Source organism: Acartia tonsa, chromosome 13 (genome assembly GCF_053477335.1).
Source record: "Acartia tonsa isolate MP-2025a chromosome 13, ASM5347733v1, whole genome shotgun sequence".
NCBI lineage: Eukaryota > Metazoa > Arthropoda > Copepoda > Calanoida > Acartiidae > Acartia > Acartia tonsa.
Window position 1 is genome coordinate 21,532,560 of NC_137272.1, and position 24,256 is coordinate 21,556,815.

A 24,256-nucleotide genomic window follows, 5' to 3' on the forward strand; every position below is an offset into this window, starting at 1 on the left:
CATTTTACCTTTTCTTATCCAGAAAGATAAATTTTACATGAAAACATATATAAATTTTAACTAACTTTAAAATAGAAATTGCATGCTGAAATCGTCATCATTTATAAAAATGAATTAGAGAATTACCCTTTTTTTCAACATGGAGCGGAGGTAAGAGTAATGACAGTTGAACTATTCTTAAACACTTTCTGCCCACCGTATTTAATAGCCAAAGTTTCAATCATAAAAATTTTATGAAAGATTCATCTGTTGGCAATTGTTTCTTCCATTTACAAACCATTTACAATCCTATATATAATACAAAGCAACTTGATGTCTGTCCGTCCGTCCCTTAAGATCTCGGTAACCACTGAACCGATTGGATTCTACTCGTTAGGGAATCTACCTACTGATTCTGTGGTGGTTTTAGGCTATTTTGTTAGAGGGTAGGACATCCCCCCCCCAAAAAAAAATCACCCTCAATTTTTTAAATTGATTTGAAATTAGTGGTGGCAGCACCAGAGGAACTTAATTTTTTAAAGATTAGGTCTACGGGCAAAGCCCCTAGAGGCTAGTATTATATAAAGAAGTAAGCCTTTTTTATCTGTAGCGAAGGTTCTCTTTAATTGGTGAACCGATATGTTTCTCCTTTTGAGTACCCCCCTAAAAAATATTTTTCTCTTTCTTGTTAAAACAAAAATTGAAAGTGAGGGTCTATTATCAAATCAGATATTACGGCAAAGGTTTTTGTTTGTTTTCATAATATTTATCCCTGATCCCTGGTTTCTACGAGGTACGAAATTATACCCAGGGAGTAAGGGAGGGGACAATGGGCAATTAATTCAATTTAAGAGGGTTCGCTGAAAAGCAACGAAAACCAGATTTTTCAAGAAAATTTTACCAAAATTGTAAGGGGATCATGGTAACCTAATTTAGAACAAAATTAGTTCTAAGAAAAAAATCATTTACTTGAAAATTAAATTATCAACACATCACAATGTAGTAAACATTCTGTAATTAATCACTAGAAAAATCTTGTTTAAACCACCCTCAACCCTTCTAATATATTTATAACTGACCCCAAAATTCAAGCGGTTCTTAGATTATTTAATACATAAATATCACAGTAGAGTTTCTATACATGAAAAGACATTTTCTTGGGAAAAAATATTTGTTAAAACCAGCGATAAAAAACAAACTTTTCTGTCTGCATATTCAAAACTAGCTCAGCTAGTTAGCGGGGCATTGATGCGCAAGTCCCCAAAATCAGTAAGAATCTGCTGTATTCGTGCACATTCCCTTTAAGCCAGTCCCCAAAGTCTGAGACTACTTAAAAATTGAATATTCGATCCATTGTCCCCTCCCTTACTCCCTGAATTATACCTATGAATTTTACTATGGACTTTTCGGTTTCTTTCATTCAACATTGGAAATTAATAAAGGAAAAAGTATAAAATACTTTTTTTTCATGTAGACTTTATATGAAGGGTCGATCGAAAATGCTAAATATCCAGGGAGGAGGGGATCATAGGAATATATATTATACTGGCATTCGTTGGTTTAAGAACTTGGAATTTATTATATCTTGATTTAAAATTGACAGTTTCCTAACTTCAACCAAAAATTGAAGTCTACAGAATGATATATTTTGTTTATCATCATTGGAAGTGTACTTCAATTTATCATGTAGTTGTATATAGTGCCCTAGCAAAATTTGGATAGATGTTACTGCTGTTGGCCTACCTATTCTATTGGCGTCAAGAAATACCCTATACCCCAACTCTTTTCTAGAGGGTTTCTTTCCACCTTCCCTTTCCTTCTACATTGACGTCAATATAATAGGTAGGCCAAAAGCGGTGATATCTATCCCCATTTTCCTATGGCACTAAACACAGCTACTCGATCACTTTGAGTAATGTCCCTCCCCCCCCCCCTATTTTCGACTTTTTTTATTTTTAAGCTCATTTACAATTCCTTTAATCTGGCTTATTCATGAAAAGGGGCGGCATTTTCAAGGATTGATTTAGAAGAATCATTTAACATGGGCAAAAAAACTAAATTGAAATGGTTGTCGGGTGACACATCTGGAAATGGTGCTTAATTCAATTAGAAATGGCTTTTGAAAAAGAATTAAAAAGGATAAGAAAATGGACGATAGATTGATATACATCCCCAATGATAACAAACAAATTTAGCCCTTCAGTAGGTTTATATTAATGGTTGAAACGTTTGGTCATTACCAGTTTTGAACTAACCAATTAAGATTCAGTAAAAGTACCCAAAATTCTAAGCCAACGAATAAGATAAAAGTTTTTAAAACTTCGGGTACCAGTGTAATTAAAAGATGATTTATCAAAAGTGTACTCTATTGTTGAGTCTAGCAACATTTCTAGCCCATACTTACTTAAAAGTCCAAACCCTGCAAGGTGAGCCTAACCTGACCAAAACTAATATTTTTTTGGTTGGTTGCAAGCTTTTCTTTAATTAGGGTAGGTAATTTATGAATGTTAGAATTGTCCTGTTGATTTTAAACTTTACATTATGAATCTTGAAAAAGTTAAGTACAAATATTAAAAATCTTTTATCCGAAACGCCTATAAATATGTTTGTAATAAAAAAGTAGTAAGTATGATTATATCGGTTGCGGAAACATGTTATAGAGCATATTTATTATAAAAGTCCTATGAAATGAATCATAAAAAAAAATATAAATATTTTCTATAATTCTTTTATTTATTTGTGGCATTAAATATTAATCCTTAGGTGTGCTATCCCTTCCACGTATGTATCAATGAATTATCAAAACCGCAAATTATTAAAAAAAACATAAACTGCCCCTCCACTTTTGTTCTGCTTTTATCAATTCTGACTCTTAGTGAATGATAGTCGACCCTCCCTTTAAATTAAAGTTTTAAAAAAGTTATATTCTTGGGAGAATGTAGATATCCTTATTTGTAATCCTTTCTGGACATCTAAAAAGCTTCACTGTGAAGGAGAACCATATCGTTCCAACGGTTAGCAAGATCCTTCTGTACAACCACACAGACACATAGACAGATAGGGAAGACAAAGAAAGTAGGGCAAAAAAATGATGAGGTCATAAAAATGAGGAATGAGGAGTAAGAGATATAAGTTTTCCGGAATTGTAATGTAGGGAGTAGATTTGAAATCTGCATCAAATTTTAAGGATTTTTTATAAAATTCGTTTTTTGTATAGTTATTTATCTAAAAGCGGAAATACAAATTAAGTTAATTAATTTTGGCATCTGTTATTGGTGGATTTAAAAAATCTGCGCTCTGATTGGATGTCGTACATCATTCAACCAATTAGAGCGCAGGTAGTTTAAAATCCACCTATCCTATTGGTCAAAATTAATTAACTTAAAATGTATTTTCGCTTTTAGATAAAGAATTTTACAAAAAACGAATTTTATAAAAAATCCTTAAAATTTGATGCAGATTTCAAATCTACTCCCTACATTAAACTTCCGGAAAACTTATATCTCTTAATGAGGAGATGACGAGTGGGAAAGAAAACTCCTAAAAAAGAGATGGATAATCCCTCATTTTTTCTTTTGCGGATATAAATCACCTTTTTATTTAAGATAGCATGTGGAGTGTTAGTGATTGCACGTCTAATCCTTCTGTATATATAAAAAGATAAGTTTTTTTTGCAGGAAAGCCACTCTAAAATTCAAAATGTCCGTCTTTCTGACTGTCTATCTGAGCTGCTATTCATTATTGATATTTTCCATACCTATGAGCATCCAATATTAAATTTATTTGGACTGTAAGTCTGTCGTAAATGATTTGAAGGCCATTTAATTTATTTTTGAAAATTTGATTTTCCCCAATGATATTTTAACAAAGAAAATTCTGAATTTTGTTTGTAATTTACTATGTCCTTCTCTCTGTATGCCTGTCTGTCTGTCTGTTATGCTTCTTCTTCCTTTTCTTTGCTTTGCCGATCTTACTTTTACAGTTAAGAGATTCGCTACTTATGGATGTTGTCATCTTTGTTTTTATTGTGCAGTGGTGAAATAAGTCATTTAAAAAAACAAGAATTAAAAATATTAGTAAATACCACAGGTATTAAAAACGGTTTACCCCTAGCATATAGAGGCTCTGAATTCGGAGTGGTAGGAAGATGGTTAATAAACCATCCCAATACATAATTTTAAAAATTAGAGAGCCTAAAACCAATCTAGAACACTGCCCTAAAATAGAGATCTGAAGCAGTTCAGTGATATTTAAAATCTTAAGATTCATACATAAAACCTTACTACTTTATGTGGTATAATGAGGACATTTGGGGCAGGGTAAAAAAAACCTAAATCACAAAGAACTGGGATTTAGCACTTTGTCAGAAATGAAACAAACATGGTTATATATAGTAAATGTTCTTATTTCAACTTCAGTCTCAATTGTTTAACTCTACTTTTATACATTAATTTGACCTCACTTACTAAAATTAAAAAATCCGCAGAGTTTTTCGGTGCTTTCACTTAAATCCATTTATTGACAACTAAAACCAAACCTAGTTTTGATTTTTAAAGATTCTTTTATTCTAACCCCAGAAAGGTTCATTTATATGGGGCCATTCTAACCTCTGCTTAACCTAACCTTACCAAAATAAAGCACTAAAAATGCTTTTTGCAATATTTCATCGCCATTTTTTATGTTCAAAATAAGACATAATTTCAAATAAATTTGCAGTGTGTTCAAGTAATAATTATAATTTGAAGTATGTTATTTCAAATATATGACATATTCAGCGGTAGTGGCGGCACACTAAATACGTGAGACTCGAATGTCTGGGGTCTAAAAGTTAATATTAGGTATTCTATTCAGGGAGATAGGGCTAGGAATATATAAGATAAATTAATCTTCCCCCTAACCTCTGTTTACAAAATTTAAAATATTATTATTTTCTTATATTTCAGTCTTGCAGTGGTTTAAGGCTATTTTTCAGACCTCTCCTCCCAATTGGAAACAAAGCCCCTAGATACTAGGGGCGCAACTACTAGCATAATAAAAAGAGGTGGCCAATTTTGTATTTTTGACGGACAAATTAAGATATAGAAAAGCCTCGCTTTTAATTAATAAGCAAAAACGCCTTTAGGGCGAATTCATTTTAAAAGATCTTTTTACTTCTCGCTTTACCCTAATATAAATTCTACTCTCTATTAGCTGCGTGAAAAATTGACTCCAGAAAATTTAGGAAAACTTTAAGAATTTCAATGATGTACCAGTTACAGAAACTTTAATAATACTATTTTTATCAAAAGCAAACTTTTTTATTATAAAATATGCATCAATGCACAAAGTATTCAAGAGAGAAAAAAGCCCAAAAGGAAGCTTAAAATCCGCTGGACCGATTAGGCCCTCCTTTTAAGGGAATGTACCTACTGGTCATGCAAAGGTTTTAGTACATATCCCCTCTCTGTAAAAAAGACCATAGACTTTTAAAATACTTTTTATAGCAAAACATCTCTATAACTGTACACAAAAAAGGTATTTAATCAGTTTGAAAATTTTTGTAAATCTTTTACCAAAGATATAAAATTTAAAATCAAGAAACTTTAAACTAAAAATATTGAAATTCACCTATTTTTAATAGGATGTTTTAAAGATTATGAAATGTTATAATAGTTATTTCTCGCATCGTATTATAAACGGCTTTCCGCGGATATAGAATGTACAATTATGAGATTAAAAATAGTTTTAATCTTATGATTGTACATTTTTATATTCGTAGAAAGCTGGATAGAAAACGATGCTAGACATAGTTTTTTCGTATGGATGAGAACCGGTTCCTATCCACCAGATTTGAATGAATACGAGAAAAATCTTTTTTGCTTACCATTTTAGTATAAATGACAAATGACCAACCGCAAGGCTTAAGACAAATTAATCTTATACTTTGATTTTCTTTTATAGTGGACAATTGTTTTTTATACAGTGTTTTAACAATATTTTTTATATGTATGCTTTTTTTAAAATGTAAAAAATACAATTTAGAAAGGATTAAAATACACAATTTTTTTTACCCACCCTACGGAATCGCATACGGTAGTTTAAGCGTGTGTGTAATTTATTTTACGAGTCACATTTGGAAAATACAATACCCAACAAAAAATGCATCCCCCCCCCCCCCAAACTTACTATAAAATGAACAATACCTGCCCCCCCCCCTTCCTTTTCCCCATCAAACTAAAATTTTCTAGGTCATGTATATGTAAGTTTATGGATATTATTAGAAGCAACGATTTTATATAATTGTTGCTCGTCCTAATAGACGGATAGCTATTACTGTAAATTTAAGCATATAAGAACTGCATTATTAATATCAAACTTTGTATAAAGTTTTATGTAAAATTAATAAAGGAACTAAAGCGATAAGACAATGGCCGATAAATTGATGTACATTTCCTATGAAGATGCACAAAATTACCCCTTCTGTAGATAAATATTATTATTTTAAACCTTTAAACACTCAACTTCATTATCCTACCAATAAAATTCACTAAAGTCCTCAAAATTATTAAGCGAACGAATAAGAAAACGTTATTATAAAACTTTGTGGACTAGTGTAATAAAAAAACCCATTGTCCCCCCCCCCTCTCTCTCTCTCTCTGGGAAGCATATAAGCATTGCCAATTTTAGTATATTATTTTTTTTCAATTGTCCATGCATGCTCTAATAATTTTTTTGGCGATTAGCTTTGCTATCATAAATATTGTCATTTTTTAAAGATACTAAGCACCAATTAAAAACTAAAAAACATATAGAATTATACTTTTCTTCATATAATAAAGTCAAAATCTTAACTAATTTAACCTTTTGTCAAGCAAGTCAATGCAATGGTTCTAATCTATGCATGCTCAAAACCACTATTTTTTACGTGTGTTAAGCTCTCATTTAATCAAAAGTAGCAGGATGTCATTCTGTTTATCTGTGACTCTACCTAAAGATCTCACTAAATTCTCTGGGTCGATGTATGGCTCTTATTAAAAGTAAAGCCTTTTATAGGTTTCTGTAGATTTTTTTAAAAATGCATCGTTGGGCGCAACCGCTAGCTTTTAATTTTCTATTCTTTCCTCAGTATTTAAATTCGAATAAAACATAAAATGGAATAAATTTTACATATTGCTTAAAATTTGTAAAATAAAATCAAAACATTACTTTTCATTTTAAGTGTTGAAAAAAGAATTTATTGAAAATTTAATATTCTTAACATTAAGAAAATTGAGTTGTCATGCATTTATAAAGTTATACATGAAAAATAAATAGGAATCAAGACCATATTTGAGTTTTGACTAAATTCTAATTATTTAAATTTTAGCTATACCAAATCAATTCTTATCTTCCCCTAATAGGGGTGGCCAAAATTGAAGTAATATAAATAGAATTGTCATTCCTTGCTTTCATTTTAACTTAAACATGTAAATTTTATTTGTTTAATGTTTATCATAGCCAGAAACTAGACTTTTCATTAAAAAATAGCACAAAAATAATACAATTATAAAAAAAAATTCTTATTGTCTATCTGTTTTGGTAGCTCTGTTCTATTTATCAGCTGCTAGCTTCTTCCCCCCTCCCCTCAATCTGCTCCCCTCTTGATGCAAGAAAATCCACCAAAAAATAGCTCTTTCTCTCTTCCCGCATTTCCCCAATTTCCTCTCTGTTGTGTAAGCCCGGTGAAATCAGCTGTTACTACTATCCACAATTTACGGTCCTCCCTTTTTGTGAGACCCCCCAAATTTACTCCTTCTCCGTAAATAAAAAAAGGCGATGAATTCCTCAGGGAAATGGGGATAGGGGGAGGGATACACCAGGGAAAGGGGGAGCCGCTGAAGCTTGCGGCATAAAAACTGGTTTGGCCCGCTATGTTGATACGCTCATAGCAGAAAGACGCAATTTTTCTTTTATTTATAAAATCATAATAAAGGCTAACTTTTGACAAAATTTTATTTTAAGAATATTAGAAGTTTCTGAAATCTTAGAGAACAAAGTCTGCGGAAAAAATAGGGGAGAAAAAGTAGTGAAAGCGTACAATTAACAATACAAGTTCTTGATACAGCGTTCAAGCTGTCGTTTGTCCCTCCAAAGCCCACCCACACAACGCACACAAACACACGCACACATACACCTACCCTTCCTGCTAGTTTCGGTGTCTCTAAGTGGCCTGCGGTAACCTGTATTTATTGCTCAGGGTTTTGCGCTCTTCCTGTCGGTTAAAATTCACCCATTTTCTTCGCACTTTTTAAACTTCCCTTTTACCGTATGAGGGGATTAAATGAATAACGGAGAAAGAAAGGTATAGGGGAAAATCATGAAGGGTTGTTTTTTTCTCTTTGAAGGAAGAAATTAAGGGTCACTATAGAGGGGGAGGGGGTGAAAGGGAGGTTTTGAGTAGGTAAAAATTTACCGTAAAAAATGTTTGACCATTTATGTGCTTCTAAATGGTGTTTATGGGAATAGGGCAGATTCATTTACCAATCTATCTATCAAGATTGAATATTTATTGGAAATTTATCTCATAGCTTACGTTGTAATTAAAATTTATCTATACTATAAAAAAGCAATTTTATTTCTGAATCTAAAGATCTCAAAAATTGCTAATCCGGATTACTGATACAAATGACGATTACTGATACAAATTAACCAATTTCATCATTATAAACGTTTCTTCTAGATTAGTTAGGCTGTCACAATATAATTTTTAATGTTCATCTGTCCGATTTTTTTTTATCTTAATTTGCATATACTATCATATTAAGTTGTCTTAATCTTTAGATTTTGTAACTATTAAAAGTTAAAACTGATTTAATTTTCTTTTCAATGAAGTTTTACATGGCTCCCGGGACCCTTATAGGTTATTTTATTTCAAGATTGAAGACCTTTTTAAGTTCTTTATAGCTGATGTAATAATTTAGTTTTTGCTGTCCCACGTCTTTGAGAAAAATTGCACATTTGGGCGAATTTTTGGTGTGCATTCGCTTCCGCAAATGTATTAAATCAACAAAACTGCATCAAAACTACAAAAGAATAAATAAAAAAAACTGTCATTCCCCTTAGGAATCTTAAGGATTAAATAACTGTCCATTCCCAATTATGATAAACAAAATTACTCCTCCTGCAGATTAAAATCATTACTAGAAAAGTATAGCATTCCTTTTTGAACCCACCAATCAAGATTTAATAAGATTTTATCCATCTAATGAAAGTATGTGTCTATACAACTCTGGGTACCAGTGTGATTTACAATCCAATGTCCCCTCCCTCCTTGTTATTTTGCTATTGTATCTAGTTGCGATTATAAAACTATTGCACATGTGATAAAATGCGGAGGTAAAGATGATCCCAAATTTTCGTTCCCACGCCGAAAACGCTAAAACTTGGGGAAAATTTTGGGTGTTTTTACAAAAAATAATGTATAAAGGTAGCGCAGCAATAACAAGCTAGCCCAAAATATTAAACATAAAGAAAAAAAAACATAACATCTTTGTTTAAATGAACATATTTTGGCGTGTTGCCTGTTTTTAGACTTTAATATTCCCCCTTTAATAATGTTACTATTTTGAGTTTGGCTAGTTTCATTAGGTAAAAAATAAATAATCAATCCATTTTGTATTCAAAATGATTCCTTTTGAACGATGGAAAATTGTTGTAAAAAATACTTTTGACTGGCGCAAAAACTTCTTAGAAAAAACGCATTTGTCATGCTTATTTTATGTTTAGGTTATTGTAAGGGTTAGAAAAGCCCAACAAGGCTATTTATTTAAGCAAAGATGAGAAAGGGGTGGTTTTGCTTTTGCTGTTTACACAGAAAAATTGACAGTTTAGTTGAAACACTTTTTTATGTTATTTATAATTAGTAAAAACATTTAGAGAAAGAAAAATAGTCAAAATGTCTCTGGATCACAGATTTGAAACCCTTTTCTAATGTATAATTAGGGATCTTTAGGGATAAGACAATGGAGTAAAAATAAACATACACAATACTATGTTGATGAATAAAATAACCTTTTTTTAAGACTGAAATAATTGATCTGAAAGTTCGGTCATTTCTAGTTTTAACCAACCAATCAAGATTTAATAAAAGTAAAATATTCACAAACATCCTGTTACTTTTAATTACCTTAGTAATTAGAATAACTAAACAACCTGTAATTGAACAGTATGATTTACAGAAAAGCTTTGCTTTTAAAACCAGGGAATTTTTCATCAATTCTCTCTCTCTCTTTCTCTCTCTTTCTCCCTCTTTCTCCCTCTTTCTCCCTCTTTCTCTCTCTCTCCCTCTCTCTCTCTCTCTTTCTCTCTCTCTCTCTCTCCCTCTCTCTCTCTCTGTCTTTCTCTCTCACTTTCTCTCTTTCTCTCTCTCTCTCTCTCTCTCCCTCTCTCTTTCTCTCTCTCTCTCTCACTCTCTCTCTCTCACTCTCTCCCTCTCTCTCCCTCTCTTTCTCTCTCTCTCTCCCTCTCTCTCTCTCTCTCTATCTCTCTCTCTCTCTCTCTCTCTCTCTCTCTTTCTCTCTCTCTCTCTCTGTTTCCCCATCTCCATTCCTATATCTTTTCTAAAAGTCCAAAAATGAAAATAATTTACATTAAAATTAGATTTTAACAAAAAGTCCAAATATAAATTTCATATTCCACCCTTTCAGACTGTTTTGAATTATGACAGCTGCTCTATAAGTAGGGTCAGCCCAACCAAAAATTCAAGCAACTGTTAAACTGATTAAAAGTATTTAAAGACTTGATTTGTTTATTTATTAGATGAAATTCCAACTGCTTTGAACAAGGTTAGACAAGCTTTTGTGGTTAAAAACCAATATTTTGATGTATAAAATATCAAATCAATTGTAAAAATAAGTTTTATTTTCTGCAATATTTTTGGTTGATGTGCAAACTTGATGCAACTGCCCTTGTTATTTAATATCTCAATAGCAAATGATGTATTCCCACGGTAAACAAGGATGAAAGAAATAGATAACTATTATTAACTATAGCGAAGCTCATAATTATAAGATTTGTATTGGAACATCAAGAACAGCCAAAGACTTATTACTTAAGGTTTTAGATGATAAATAAAACTGCAAGGAGTCAGGAAGGTATGCGGCAGATTACTCTGTTACCAAAAGTTTTATAACCTTGTCTTATTTGTTGGCAAAAAACTTTGGGTATGTTGAATTCTAAGTGGCTGGTTTCAAACTTTTCAACCAATATTTTAAATTACATCAGGGCCAGAATTTGTTTTTCATTATGGGGTATGTAATATTAAAAAAAAAATTATCGTCGATTGTCTTATCCTTCCACACGCTTGTAGAAATAATACCTTTAAAATTAAATTCAACAGTGATAGAATTATTTTTTCTTTTTCCTAGAGAGGTTTTGTGATTTTTTGTTAAAATTTAAACAATTTTAATTTGATTACAAAGCTTTCAATGTATACTCAAAACTAATTTGTCTAATATAAATTTGACCAAAAGCATACATATACATATGCAATTAGCATATGAATAAAGATTAATAAATTATATACAAATCAAATTCCCCTATTGCAATAGAGTTTCCTTAGAAAATATAAAACCCGTTTTTAAATTATCTATCTATCTTCTTGTTAAATCAGCAACTGATGAAAGGTCAGGTGACTAAATTGAAGAGAAAAAAAAAATTTCTTATTAAAGTAACAGGATGTCTGTCTGTCTTGCTCGGTGGATATGACACTCAATTTCAGGAAAGCTTTTAAAATTCCCGGGAAAAAAGTAAAAACTAAGATTTAAAAGGACGAGTCAACCCCTTCTCTCTTTTAAGTGCTTATGGGGTCGGACAGACGCTCTGTCTTTATCACTTAAACTGTATTAAAGTTTACTGTTTTTTTCGCTTTCTGTATAAGTATATACATTCTAATTTTAGTAAATCTATTAACTACTCCATATTCTCAAAATTACTTTATCCAAAGATATTAATTCCCTTCATTTAAAAGAGTACTCTTTGAGTTTAGTACTTTATATACTAGCAGCTGTGCCCCTACCATCTAGGAGAAAATAGCCTAAAGCCATCCTAAAAATAATATAGCTTAAGAAGCTCTCGGGGTCTGTTTAAAGCTTTCCTAAAATGAAGTACTCAACCAGTTCAATAGTTATCAAAAACTTAAGTATAAATCTTCTATAGAATGCAGTCAATCAATACTCTTACCTGATTTGCTTTGTATTGGTTTAGGACAGGCTTTAGGCTATTTTAAAGGGGTTACATCATCCCCCTGCTTCTGGAGGTATATGGCCCCAGAAAAAAATCCCCCCACCCAAAAGAAAAATCTTTTTTTAAATTGTATTTTGGGGGATAGGTGTAATCCCACAACCCACTCTTGGGACAAAGTATTATAAATCAAACCTAAAGAGTGACCTCTTAATATTCCCCCCCCCCCCCATATTTACCCCATCCATTGAAATGACAAATAGATTAATTCTCTTTCATTTGGCACAAACAGACATCAGAAAGGCATCCTTTCATTAACAGAGAGGTAGGGGAACTATTTTGCATTAAACTTGTCCACCAGTCAAAATAACCAGGGAGGGAGGGGACTTTGGACTGTTTGTTATACTAGACCCCAAAGTCTAATAATATTGTTTTCTTATTCGTTGACTTTACAACCTATGGAACTTTTCGTGAATTTTGATTGGTTGGTTCATTAAGTTGACTGTCTAAATGTTTCAACCATTAATTTAATCTCTAAAATGGTAATTTTGTGTGCATTTTTGGTTATGTACTTCAATTTATCGGCCATTGTTATATCCCTTTAGATCCATGCAAAATAACAGTTCTTTTAAAATATTTTTAAAGTTTAATGACACACAGAAAACTGTCCCGAATTTGTATTAGAGGAACAAGGCTCCAGTTACGTCATATTTTTCTTTCCCGAAAAAGGGAAGGGGGAAAGAAAAAAAAAGGGAAGGGGGGAAGAAAAAAGAGATGGGAGAAAAGGGGGCTTTCCCCATCTCTTTTGAAGAGATTTTCTTCCCCCCTTCCCTTTTTCGGAAAAGAAAAATATGACGTCACTGGAGTCTTGTTCCTCAAAATTAATACAAATTCGGGACAGTTTTCTGTGTGTCAGTTTAATTATCTTTATGAAAAATAAGTCCTTATATAAAAGTAACAGGTTGTCTATGTGTCTGTTCTACAAGTGCCCCTAGATACCTCAAGGGCTTAACACTTAATTACATATGATGTCAAAGAGGTACGTTTAAATAAAATTTTTGGCTACTATCAAAGATAAACTACTAAAATTTTATTTTTAGCTGTACTATTTAAAAAAGATAGCTTAAAGTTATATATTCTTCAACTTCTTATGATAAGACAGCTATAAACAATTGAATGTTGTAGAGTACAGTTTTTAATAGGAAATTAAATCGTTCAAAAACAAAAAAAAGAAAATGATAACATTTATTAGAATAAAATAAATTAAATTTAACAAAATATAAATATGTAGATTTTCCAAAAAAAATATGAATTTCTCATTTTTACACCAAATTTTTATTGAAAGCCACTAGAGTTGATTTTAATAAATTTGTTGTCCATTTGCCAGTACAGTATTTCATCTAAATATTTAATAATTAGCAGGTTAAGTAAATAAATCAGGACTATTTCTATAAGAAATTAAACTTATAAAAAATCATATTAATCAAAGGAATTTTATTTAACACAAAATTCTTTGTAATGCTGCGAAAAAACACGCTTCTTACATACTATTCATGGGCGTGAGGTATGGATTGACTAAATATTGGAAAGGCCTTACTTCCCTTTCACCAACATAGTTCAATCCCATGAAAAAAAACTGTGCACGCCATTGATACAAATGAATATTTCTAATCAAATTAAATTTAAAAATGTAATTACCATTCAATTTCTACAGAAAGTCTTGTTCCCCCTTCCCTTAATTGAGCGGTGTAGGAAAAACCGACCATATTAATGGTTTTTATTTTGTTGTAGGATAAGTAAGTTATAAAAAGTGATAATGGTTATTTATCGCATTGTATTATAATCAGCTTCCCGCAGATATAAATTGTACAATTATAAGATTAAAACCATATTTTTGCCCCAAGATGTCAACGGCACAGGCTAAAAAACAGGTTTAAATCTTAAGCTTGTACATATTTATATTCGTAGATAACTGGTTATATAATACAATGCTATACATAATTTTTCAGTATTACTGAGAACCGGTTCTAATCCACCGGATATTAATCGGTTTCGAAGCGATACTGGAAATATATTTACTATGGATTACTTGCGGAGCAGGTATCTATTAATCTCTGCTATGCTTGCTTTTGTGGTGCTTCTTCTCCTTTTTCTCCTTCTTATCTGTAAAACAGGGATGATTAACATATTAGGATATCCAGCATAATTTTTTTACAATTATATTTTTATTTAATGGTTAGTATTAAAATTTGATAATTTATGTCAATATTGACAGCTACAAAAATAGAAGGATTCAACAAATTTGTTGAAAATATGAATTTTTACCATGATGTTTGGATTTGTGATGCTTCTTTTCTTTCTTTTCCTCCTAAGTTGTTTTATAATCATCATTTTTATTTTATTTTAGAATACAGAAATGGTTGTTTGTGTGTATTGATACCGCTTAAACGGAAAAAACAGAAGGTTTGTTGTTATCTTCAGAGGAGAAGTCAAACTCTACAAAAATTATAACTAAAATGCAACTATGTTACAGTGTTAACTTTTCTAAAAAGTTGGGGTGGGACTTTAGTTTAGGGTCATATGGCCTATACTAAGCTTCACCGAAAATTGTTGACTAATTGGTCTGAACTAGGAAGGGATTTAATATTGCATTGTTATTTACACTGTACCCAAAGTTTTATAACCACGTTATCGTATTGGTTGGCTCAAATACTTTGAGGACTTTGATTGGCCAAACTAGTAGTGTTTAAACATTTTAATTTATTATTTAACCTACAGAAAGGGTAATTTTGTTTATTATCATTTGAGATGCATATAAATTTATCATTCATTGTCTTATCCCTCAAGATCTCTGGTCTGAACAAATAGAGCAACAACATCTAGCTCCTTTAGTATATAGAGTACAACAAATATTTTGATGCAAGTAGCAAGCAGGTCGACAGGAATAGATTAAATTAAAATGATGAAATTTCCTTCTTTTCTTCTTTAATTTCCTCCTCAATCTCAGCAACCTCTTCAGCAGCTTCCTCACTAAAAAAAAATAACAGGGTGTCTGTGAAAAAATTAAAAAAAAGGAATTATAAACTAAACTCTAAAAATTGTAGTAAATCAGCTAAATCTAGTAAATTTGATTTAAAGTTAAAGTCCTCAACATTTTTTTTAAAAGACTAATAATATACTCTTTTATTTAACCATTGGTAATTCAAATACAGGGTGTCTAAATTATTAGAACTTTTGTCTTCTTACAAGGTTATATATTTAGATTTTTAATATTATTACTGAGAGAAAAAATGATTATTATGATTGTAATTAATGTTAACATATATTTCCCCCCATTACCTACACAAGAAATTTGGCAGCTGTACAGTATATCATGTCAATTTGATAGATCTTTACATTAAATTAATAATGTACAAATGATTTCTTCAAGGTACTGATATTAACATAGATAATATGTAGATTTTCCAGCATGGATTCATAGCATTATTTTTGTAGGTAGGATTATTTGAGATTGGTCAGGTTAATCTCTAAAACTTTTTGGCCCCAAGGGCTTCCTATATAAAAATGAGATAAATATTTATAGTTAGGGTAGGGGAATGCATGGTCCCAAAACAGGCGCTACTACTCATTACCATGCACAATTGTTGTGCAATCAAAGAGTTGGTTGTCTGATGGGTGTTACTTAACCTAATACCCTGAATGTTTGGACAGAAAGGAAATGTTTGGCTCACCTTAGTTATTCTGGGTTGTTTGACCTGGCATTTAAGTGTCATGGACAGCATCCCCGCCCATATGAGGTAGTTCAAAAGTTCTAAAATATGCTTACATGATGGCTTCAGCTTCTTCTTGTTCTTCTTCAGCAGCCTCCTCCAGCATCTTGACATCATTCACTTTCTTCTCAACTATCTCCTCAACAACATCATCTCCAGACCTTAATAATGTGCTGCATAAGAGAACAAAAAGTATCATTTTGTTTTTTTCAAAATTAGATAATAAGTTTACACTCTTTTTTAGAATGGTCACACAATACAAATATTACTACGCCACTAGAAGTTTCTAGGGGTAATTAAGGTGGGGTTGGAGGAAGTTAGGGTTTGTTAGGGTTGATTTTTCATGGGAGGTTAATGGTACTTTTCTCCAAAAATTGTTGTAGACCTTCCAAAACCCATGAGAAGCTTCATAGTAAAGGAGAACCATATTGGTTCAACAATTAGCGAGATCCTTTAGGAACATACAGACAGACTGACAAAGACATCCTGCTACATTTATAAAGGATTATTACCAGATTAAACAAAATTACCAAATTAAAATTTATAGCTTATTCAATGAAAACTGTACCAATCTCTGTTGCTATAACTTACTTTACTTCTGGAACAATTCCTTCTTGCATGACTCTGTCAGCCATGAGCTCCTGTTCCCCATAGAAATCAGTGTACTGGTCATACACAGCTTTGTTGCCAACCACACCAGGGCTTTCATACTCTACAAATTAAATAATCATGTATCATGTAACTTGAAGCATTTAGAGTCAGAATAATTCTTTACACTTCAAAAATTACATACCATATCCACCATCGATGTATCCAAGATCCATTGCATTTCCTCCTAGAATTATAATTGAAATGAGTGGTTACAAAATTTATTAATAATGATCTTAATAATTTATTTTATACCTTCATAGTCTCCTCCATAAGCATAATCACCAAAAGTAGGATCATGCATCATTACTGCCTCAGCAGCTAGATTATCCATTGCAGCAACGGGGATCTCATCTGCATCATCTGGAAATGACAATGATTGATTAATCAAACATAATAAAACTTATGTTGCATTCATACTACATGACAAACAAACAGACATGATTGCTTACAGAGCAATTTTTCTACTTATAAAAGATGCAGACATTATGAATTTAGTCTTGCAAACTTTTAAAACGTTTGTATTTACCAGCATTTTCAGCTATTGCAACAGCCTCAACTGCCTCTTGTTCAGCAGCATCCAGTAGTTCATCAGCATTTTCTACTTTGTCAGCTGCTTCTTCAACTGCCTCTTCAACAATCTCTTTTTCAATCTCCTCTGCTTCTAGCACAATTTTTTTAAAGTTAACAATACATTATCCAATTTTCATTTATATGACTTAAAATAATTTGGAGGATTTTCTGGAAAATTTATTTGCCATAGAGCAAAATAACGAGTAATTCCCAAAATGTAAAGTAAGTCCAATTGGAAGCTGTTAAATAGATTTGAACATACCTTAGAGACACTGGGAGGGAGGGGACATTTGCTGTTTATTACACTAGTCCCTAAAGTCTTAAAATAAAAATTCTTATTCGTTGGCTTTTATTGAATTTTCATTGGTTAGTTCATTTAGTTGAGTGTCAAAATATTTTAACCACTAATTGTTATCTATAGAATTGGTAATGTTGTGTACAATGATTTGGGATATACATCAATTTATCAGTCATTGTCTTATCCCTTTAGAACCCTGTTAGAGAATACACAAATGTTCTAATTGGTAATTCTTAGTAATCTCACCTTCAACATCAACATTGTCCATCATGTGAGGAATATCCTCTACCATCTCTTCCTCATCATAAGCATAATCATTACCATGCTTGGCAGCTTCAGTAACAAACACTCATCAAATTTTGAATTAGTAAGTTGATGAATTCAACATTAACAATCTAGTTTCATGCTAGATGTTTAGATGGAATAACTGATAATTTCTTTCAGGGAACTAAAGGGATAAGACAATGGCCAATAATTGATGTACATGTCCTCAATGATGAAACACAAAATTTACCCTGTTGTAGATTACAGTTAGTGGTGGAAATGTTTAGACACTCATATTGATAAACCAACCAATAAAAATTTTATAAAAGTCTCCAAAGTTATTTAGCTAACGAATAAGAAAACTTAGGGAACTAGTGTAGTAAACAGCTAATGTCCCCTACCTCACTGATTTCTATGAAACAGAGTTTTTTTTAAATTTTCTTTGATAATTTGTCAATGATGAAACACAAAATTTACCCTGTTATAGATTACAATTAGTGGTGGAAATGTTTAGACACTTATATTAATAAACCAACCAATCAAAATTTTATCAAAGTCTCCAAAGTTATTTAGCCAACGAATAAGAAAACTTTTCAAACTTTTGGGAATAGTATAGTAACCATCCAATATCTCCTACTTCTCTGATTTCTATGAAACAGAGTTTTTTTTAAATTTTCTTTGATAATTTGTGAATGAGTGTTCCTTTGTTGTGCTGAGATTTGTGTCCCCGATGCTTGCCATGAGATTTGTGGTGTTTGTGGTGACTCTTTCCAACCTTTTCATAATCATCATGCTTGTGGCTGTTGGAGCATTCTGAAATAGAATTAAAATAATAAGGGGGGGGGGGGGGGGAGTTTTGACACATTTGCGTAAACCTGGTGCCTAGGCTTTATCTTGGACTGAAAGGATAGGTTATTAAAGATAAAATCATTCTTATATGTTGAATTTCATTAAGTTTTAAGATTTTTTGCATAGACCTCCAGGTTCCGGAGCTGCAGGCCTCCAGGTGGTCTCTGTACAGGAAAAAATGAAGAGAAAATTTTTTTAAGAGTTAGAGGTCAGCTTATGAAACAAAAAATGCATATTTTTTCTTCAAAGATGTGAATGACATTAAAAAAGATGCATATTTTGTTTTATAAGTTGACCTGTAACTTAAAATTTTTTTTTTTCATTTTTACCTGTACAGAGACCACCAGGAGGCCTCCAAAAAATCTTAAAACTTCGTGAAATTCATCATATAAGAATGATTTTATCTTTAAAACCTATCCTCTCAGTCCAAAGATTAAGCCTAGGCACCAGGTTTACGCAAATGTGTCAAAACTCCCCCCCCCCCCCTTAATCATTCTAGGAATTAATATTAAAAAATTCAAGTATAAATGATAATCCTATAGAATTTAAAACACATAGAACTTATTATGTTTAAAATTTACATACGGACTTTCTGGTAAAGGTTAGAGAGTTGATTCGCTTACTAAATTGTACCTAATTGTTACAGGAATTTTCATGCCAAGTTTGAAATTGATAGACCAATTCTAGCATGTCTAAATTTAAAAAGTAACGGTGTCGTACAGATGGAAGAAAAGCTTTACTTAAAAAAATTATAGCTTGAAACAAGGGTATTTTTAGACATACTATTCCCAGTTATTTGGGGTTATTTTAGAACCTTTATAAAAAATGTGACCTTAAGCCATTTAACAAATCACTACTTCTAATAACAGCAATGCTACTCTAAAAGTAGTTTTTAGAAGCATTATGACTTTGTTCCTCTATATAGTTTTCATTTATCCGTCAATACACGTATTAAATACTTTATATGAACTGTTTGAGAACTTGCTCCTCCTATACAATTCTTGCCCCACTTGAGCATTAATTCTATCTGTCTTCCTAATCTATTTAAAAAGACATGCCATTTATGCAAAAGGCGTACACATTTTTTCAATTTGTTTTTGCTACTTTGCTTTTATGAACATAATTGTATTAGTCCTAGCGGCTACGGCTGGGGGAAGGGTGGTGGTTAAAGTGGGTCGATGTTCCTGATTTGGTAGTACCCTCCTCTGAAAGAGTTAAAAAAGAAGATTCACTGTAAAGGATAACCGTATCAGTCAGCAATTAGCGAGATCTAAAGCTACACAAACATCCTGTTACTTTATATATGGATTGTTTAACAGCTGTATGTATTAGATGATTAGCAACTGAACTCCAAAGCTATAAATCACAAAATAAAAACACCTAAATCAGAGAAAGATTTATTGCATTTTTCAACAAAATTTTCATTGTTTTTAAGAAAAGCGAAACTTTTTCACATTTATTGTCAGTCTGTACATAAGTCTGGCATTAATGTTATGTTAAAATAGTTTTATCAAAATCAATCTTTGCATGATGATCCATTAAACAGTTAGGTACAATTCAGTTGCTTGTAGCTCATATAGTTAATTAAGGCACATTAGAATTGTCTTTTCGATTTAAAACTTTGCACGATGATTCCTTTAATATATAGATACAATTCAGGTGCTGAATTAAGACGTGTTAGAATCATTTTATCAAAATTAAACTTTGCATGATGATTCTATAAACATTTAGGTACAATTCAGTTGCGTCCCCCATCCCCTCCTAAAGCAAATATAACCATTTTAATAAAAATTTTCGTTCCATTGTCTCATTCCTATACCCTGTGTAATTACAGTCTTAATAATTAGGAATAGTATTGGAACCAATTGCTCTAATTGACCAAAGCGTAAATCCAAAAATATTTCCATCTCCAGTTAATTTTCGGGGGAGGGAACATTGCAATTCAAATTATATTAGCACCCAATGTTTTATAAACACGTTATCTTATTCGATTTTAAAGTTTGGGTATTTTTATTGCATCTTGATTGGTTGTACAACATAACTACTTAATTATTGAAATCTGCATATTATGAAAGCTTTACTTACATCCCAAGATTGTTTTAGGCTATTATTAAAATTTTATTGGAATGGGTTTTCCTCTCTACCCTTTCTACTACGTAGCCTCTAGATGCTAAGGGCGCATCTGCTAAAATTTAAAAAAGTAACAAGGACAATTATGACCATAAGAATTATGTAGAGAAGCATTTATTTTTTACAATTTATTCTAGATAGAAAAAGAACAATAGACTGATATAAATTTGTTAAAATCAAAGAAAACTTTTTCACTACACCCACAACGAATTAAAATATACTTAGGAAATGACAAACAAACAGACGGACGGAAAGCATACTCAATATACACATATAATGGAGGAGTTGCACCTAAAACAATATATGGATTGCAATATTATCTGATTTTAATTAAGGGTACATGAACTTATCAATAGACAATGTCTCCTCTCTCCCTAGGTGTATATAAACTTATCAATATATAATGTAATATCAGTTTACACAATAGCTAGAATGCAAAAGGGAATAGGTTATTGCATCGTATTATAGACAATAAAATAAAAAAATATGATATTAATTCCAGTTTTGATGGACCTGTGGGACAGAAGGCCCATCTCAACAAAACTGATATTTATTACATCATTTTTATTTTATTATTCGTACAAAATTGTCTATAAACTGATACGATACATGATTTTTCAGTGTGCCTCAAATAGGTTCTAATCCAGTAGATATTAATAGGTTTTGGAATCATACTGGAAAAAAATATGCATTATGCAAATTGAAAAATTTTAAAAAGTCCCTTTTTGTTGGTGAAAGTTTAATACCGCCATAAAATCTAACGAAAGTTTTATAACCACGTTATCTTATTCGTTGACTTAAAATATTGGGTACTATTATTTGATCCTATGTTTTTAAGAGCATGCATTTCAATATCTGAGGACTATATTAGCAACCTAAAAATTCTGTCGTCAAAATATTAACGTATTTCATACCCATTGTATTTGTACAATCCACCAATTGTTGTCTAAATTGAAAGCTGCGTGTTTGAGAAGAACAACTTACGTGACTTTTCATGGTATTCTTCTTCTGTGGGATAATCTGGCCCGTAGCGCCTCTTTGAAACAACTTTAGGTTCAGCCTCTTCTTCAAACAGAGGGTCATATTCCTCTCCTTGTAGTGATTGACCAACATTCATTTTAAAAATAGCTTTTAATACATTGATTTTAGTTTATTTGATGCTTTGAATTCAACCTTTAGATATTACTGATATAAAAATAATAGAATCTCTCTTTGAGTGCGTGTCTGTCTGTACCTAAGGATCTCGCTAACTAAACAACCGATATGGTTCTCCTTTTCAGTGTAATTTCTAGGTTGGTTTATGACTATTTTGGGGAAATGTACCCCCCATTCTATTTTAAAATAAAATTGAATGGAAAGAAAACGAAGTAACGGGTTTCATCGTATTTTCCCAGTAGCTTTTTATTATTTTAGGTTAAGTTACTTTGTTTTCTTCCCATAATCCCAATTTTTTTTTAAACTTGTTGATCATTCCTTTTTCAACACTGCTGCCGTGACCATGGCCATCATTCTTATGGTGCCTTTCACTGAAAATTTTAGAGATAAATTATTTTAGGTTCTCTACCTCAAGGTGTCCTACAAGCACAGAATTGCAGAGAATTGAAAATGGGAGGAATTGGGGGGTCATTTTTTTCTCTTTCCTTAATCCCTGCTGTGCCTATACCTGTAGTGGCATAACAAAGCGTGGCTTCCTGGATCAAATTTAACCCAACTTAACCTAAGCCAAATCTATAACACATGAAAAACTACCTCCTATCCCTTATTTTCATTATATTTCAAATTAAAGGGGAGGAGTGTTTTGTGCTCTACTAGGCTATTTGAGGGTGACAGCAAAGCTTTTCAGCATCTTCTATACAATTAGTATTTGTCCGTTCGTCGATCTTACTTCTATTTATTCAAACTATGTTTGTCAATGTTCGTTTGTCTGACTGATTTGTTAGACTTTGTTAACTAGATATTAAGTTATAGACAGACAGACATCCTGTTAGTTTTATCTTCGGATAAATTAGATTAATCTACTTGCCCTTTGCTTTTATGATGTTTCTTATGTTGAGGTGCACTTCTGGCGTCGGTGATGACAACAAGGCAACAACTGGCAACAAGCAACAAACAGGAATACTTAAAATATACAGGAAATTTGGCTATTGTTCTTCATTATTGGCAACGAGGCAACAAGCAAAAAAAGGAATACTATAATTAGTCAGAAAATATGCTTTATTATTGGCAACAAGACAACAACTGGCAATAAGCAACAAACAGGAATATTAAAAATAGACAGGAAAATTGTCAATTATGCTCAACACAAAGAAACTATGGGAAAAGTGTGTGAATTTTTTTTTCTTATCAAAATATCAAATATATCTTTTGCCCAAAAAAATGAAAACAAGAGGAAAGCACAATTTTGTTGATTATATTCCAGGCAATGCACAAGATACAAACTGTCATAATTAAATAAAGATAATTATTGTATGGCAGACAGGATTTTTTCCTTTTAAGTCTCAGTGGCTGTAAAAAAGTAAAAGTAAAAACACAAAGAAACAATGTCAACACACAACATAAGTTGAGTTGTAATTTTTATAGTTTTCTCAGCAAAATATGAAATTTCTTTACCATGAAATAAAAACTTGAAAAAAAGTTTAATTTTCTTTCATATTTAAATCTAAGTAATTTACTTTAAATTTAAAAGTATTTTAAGTAGAAAAAAAGGCATTATTTTAATGTTGTACAATGTTAAAATTTGCACAGGCCCTAAGCAATGTAAGATGCTTTTTAAAAAAGTTCTTACTCTCATGGCTGGTGAAGATGAATTGCAGTGAAATATAACTCTTTATATGCAAAAATACATTCATCATATATCATTAAACATTTTTTTTCTAGAGATGTAACGGCTCTGTGAATTGTTTTCAAACAATTTTGGGTGCTTTCCTCAAAGTTCAAAGCACTGAACCCCAACCCCCTATTTTTTTACAAATAAATTAAACCTAGGAAAGAGGGGTTGGGGCGGGAGGATATTTTGTGAATAGTCCCTTTCGTAACATCGCCCCAAAAGGGGCGATTCGTCGTATTTTTTAAATGCCTTTTTATAGGTTATTTTAGGTTATATTGGGTTAGATGATTGCCCCACAGGGTTAGGTAATTGGCCCCGCAGGGTTAGAGCCCCCCGCAGGAGCTAGAAATAGGAGAAAAGCTACTGTAAAAAATACGAAGAATCGTCCCATAAGGTGCGATGTTACGAAAGGGACTATACCCGATATTTTTTATCTTCCTATTCGTGGAGTTCTAACCCAATGGAGCCTATAATTGAGATGCCCTTTCCCTGAGGGACTACCAAGTATCCAATATAACCTAACCTAACATGACCTGAAGTAAAACACAAACACACAAAAAAACACCTTCCCCATATTTTCAATCTGTTTCAAATTTTTTTTGAAATCTGTGAAAAGTACCTTCTTACTCTAAAAAATCTCTCTTTCCCAAAAAGAAAATTACATTCATATGTATGTATGTAAAAATGATATATGCCTGCTTGCATGAAATATGAGCTACA

At 31.9% G+C, this 24,256-nt stretch overlaps 1 protein-coding gene across 1 annotated transcript; it reads right to left on the reverse strand.

Annotated features, from left to right (window-relative positions):
* Window positions 1–13,409: 13,409 nt before the first annotated feature.
* Window positions 13,410–23,531, reverse strand: LOC145304176 (uncharacterized). The gene is made up of 15 exons (XM_080145996.1): window positions 23,495–23,531; window positions 22,733–22,827; window positions 22,181–22,235; window positions 21,694–21,799; window positions 18,433–18,543; window positions 17,713–17,799; window positions 17,125–17,259; window positions 16,851–16,958; window positions 16,741–16,782; window positions 16,539–16,659; window positions 16,004–16,108; window positions 15,148–15,207; window positions 14,503–14,543; window positions 14,257–14,340; window positions 13,410–13,577 (listed from the first exon to the last, which is right to left on the reverse strand). Exons 1-14 carry the CDS (start codon window positions 23,498–23,500, stop codon window positions 14,285–14,287), a joined length of 1,128 nt encoding a protein of 375 aa, XP_080002122.1. The 5' UTR covers window positions 23,501–23,531; the 3' UTR covers window positions 13,410–13,577; window positions 14,257–14,284.
* Window positions 23,532–24,256: the final 725 nt, after the last annotated feature.

Coding starts and splice junctions, on each gene's coding strand:
- LOC145304176 (XM_080145996.1), bottom strand. Junction 22,236..22,732: donor AAACATCATAAAAGCAAAGG/GCAAGTAGATTA, acceptor TAAAATTTTCAG/TGAAAGGCACCATAAGAATG. Junction 16,660..16,740: donor ATACATCGATGGTGGATATG/GTATGTAATTTT, acceptor TTTAATTTGTAG/AGTATGAAAGCCCTGGTGTG.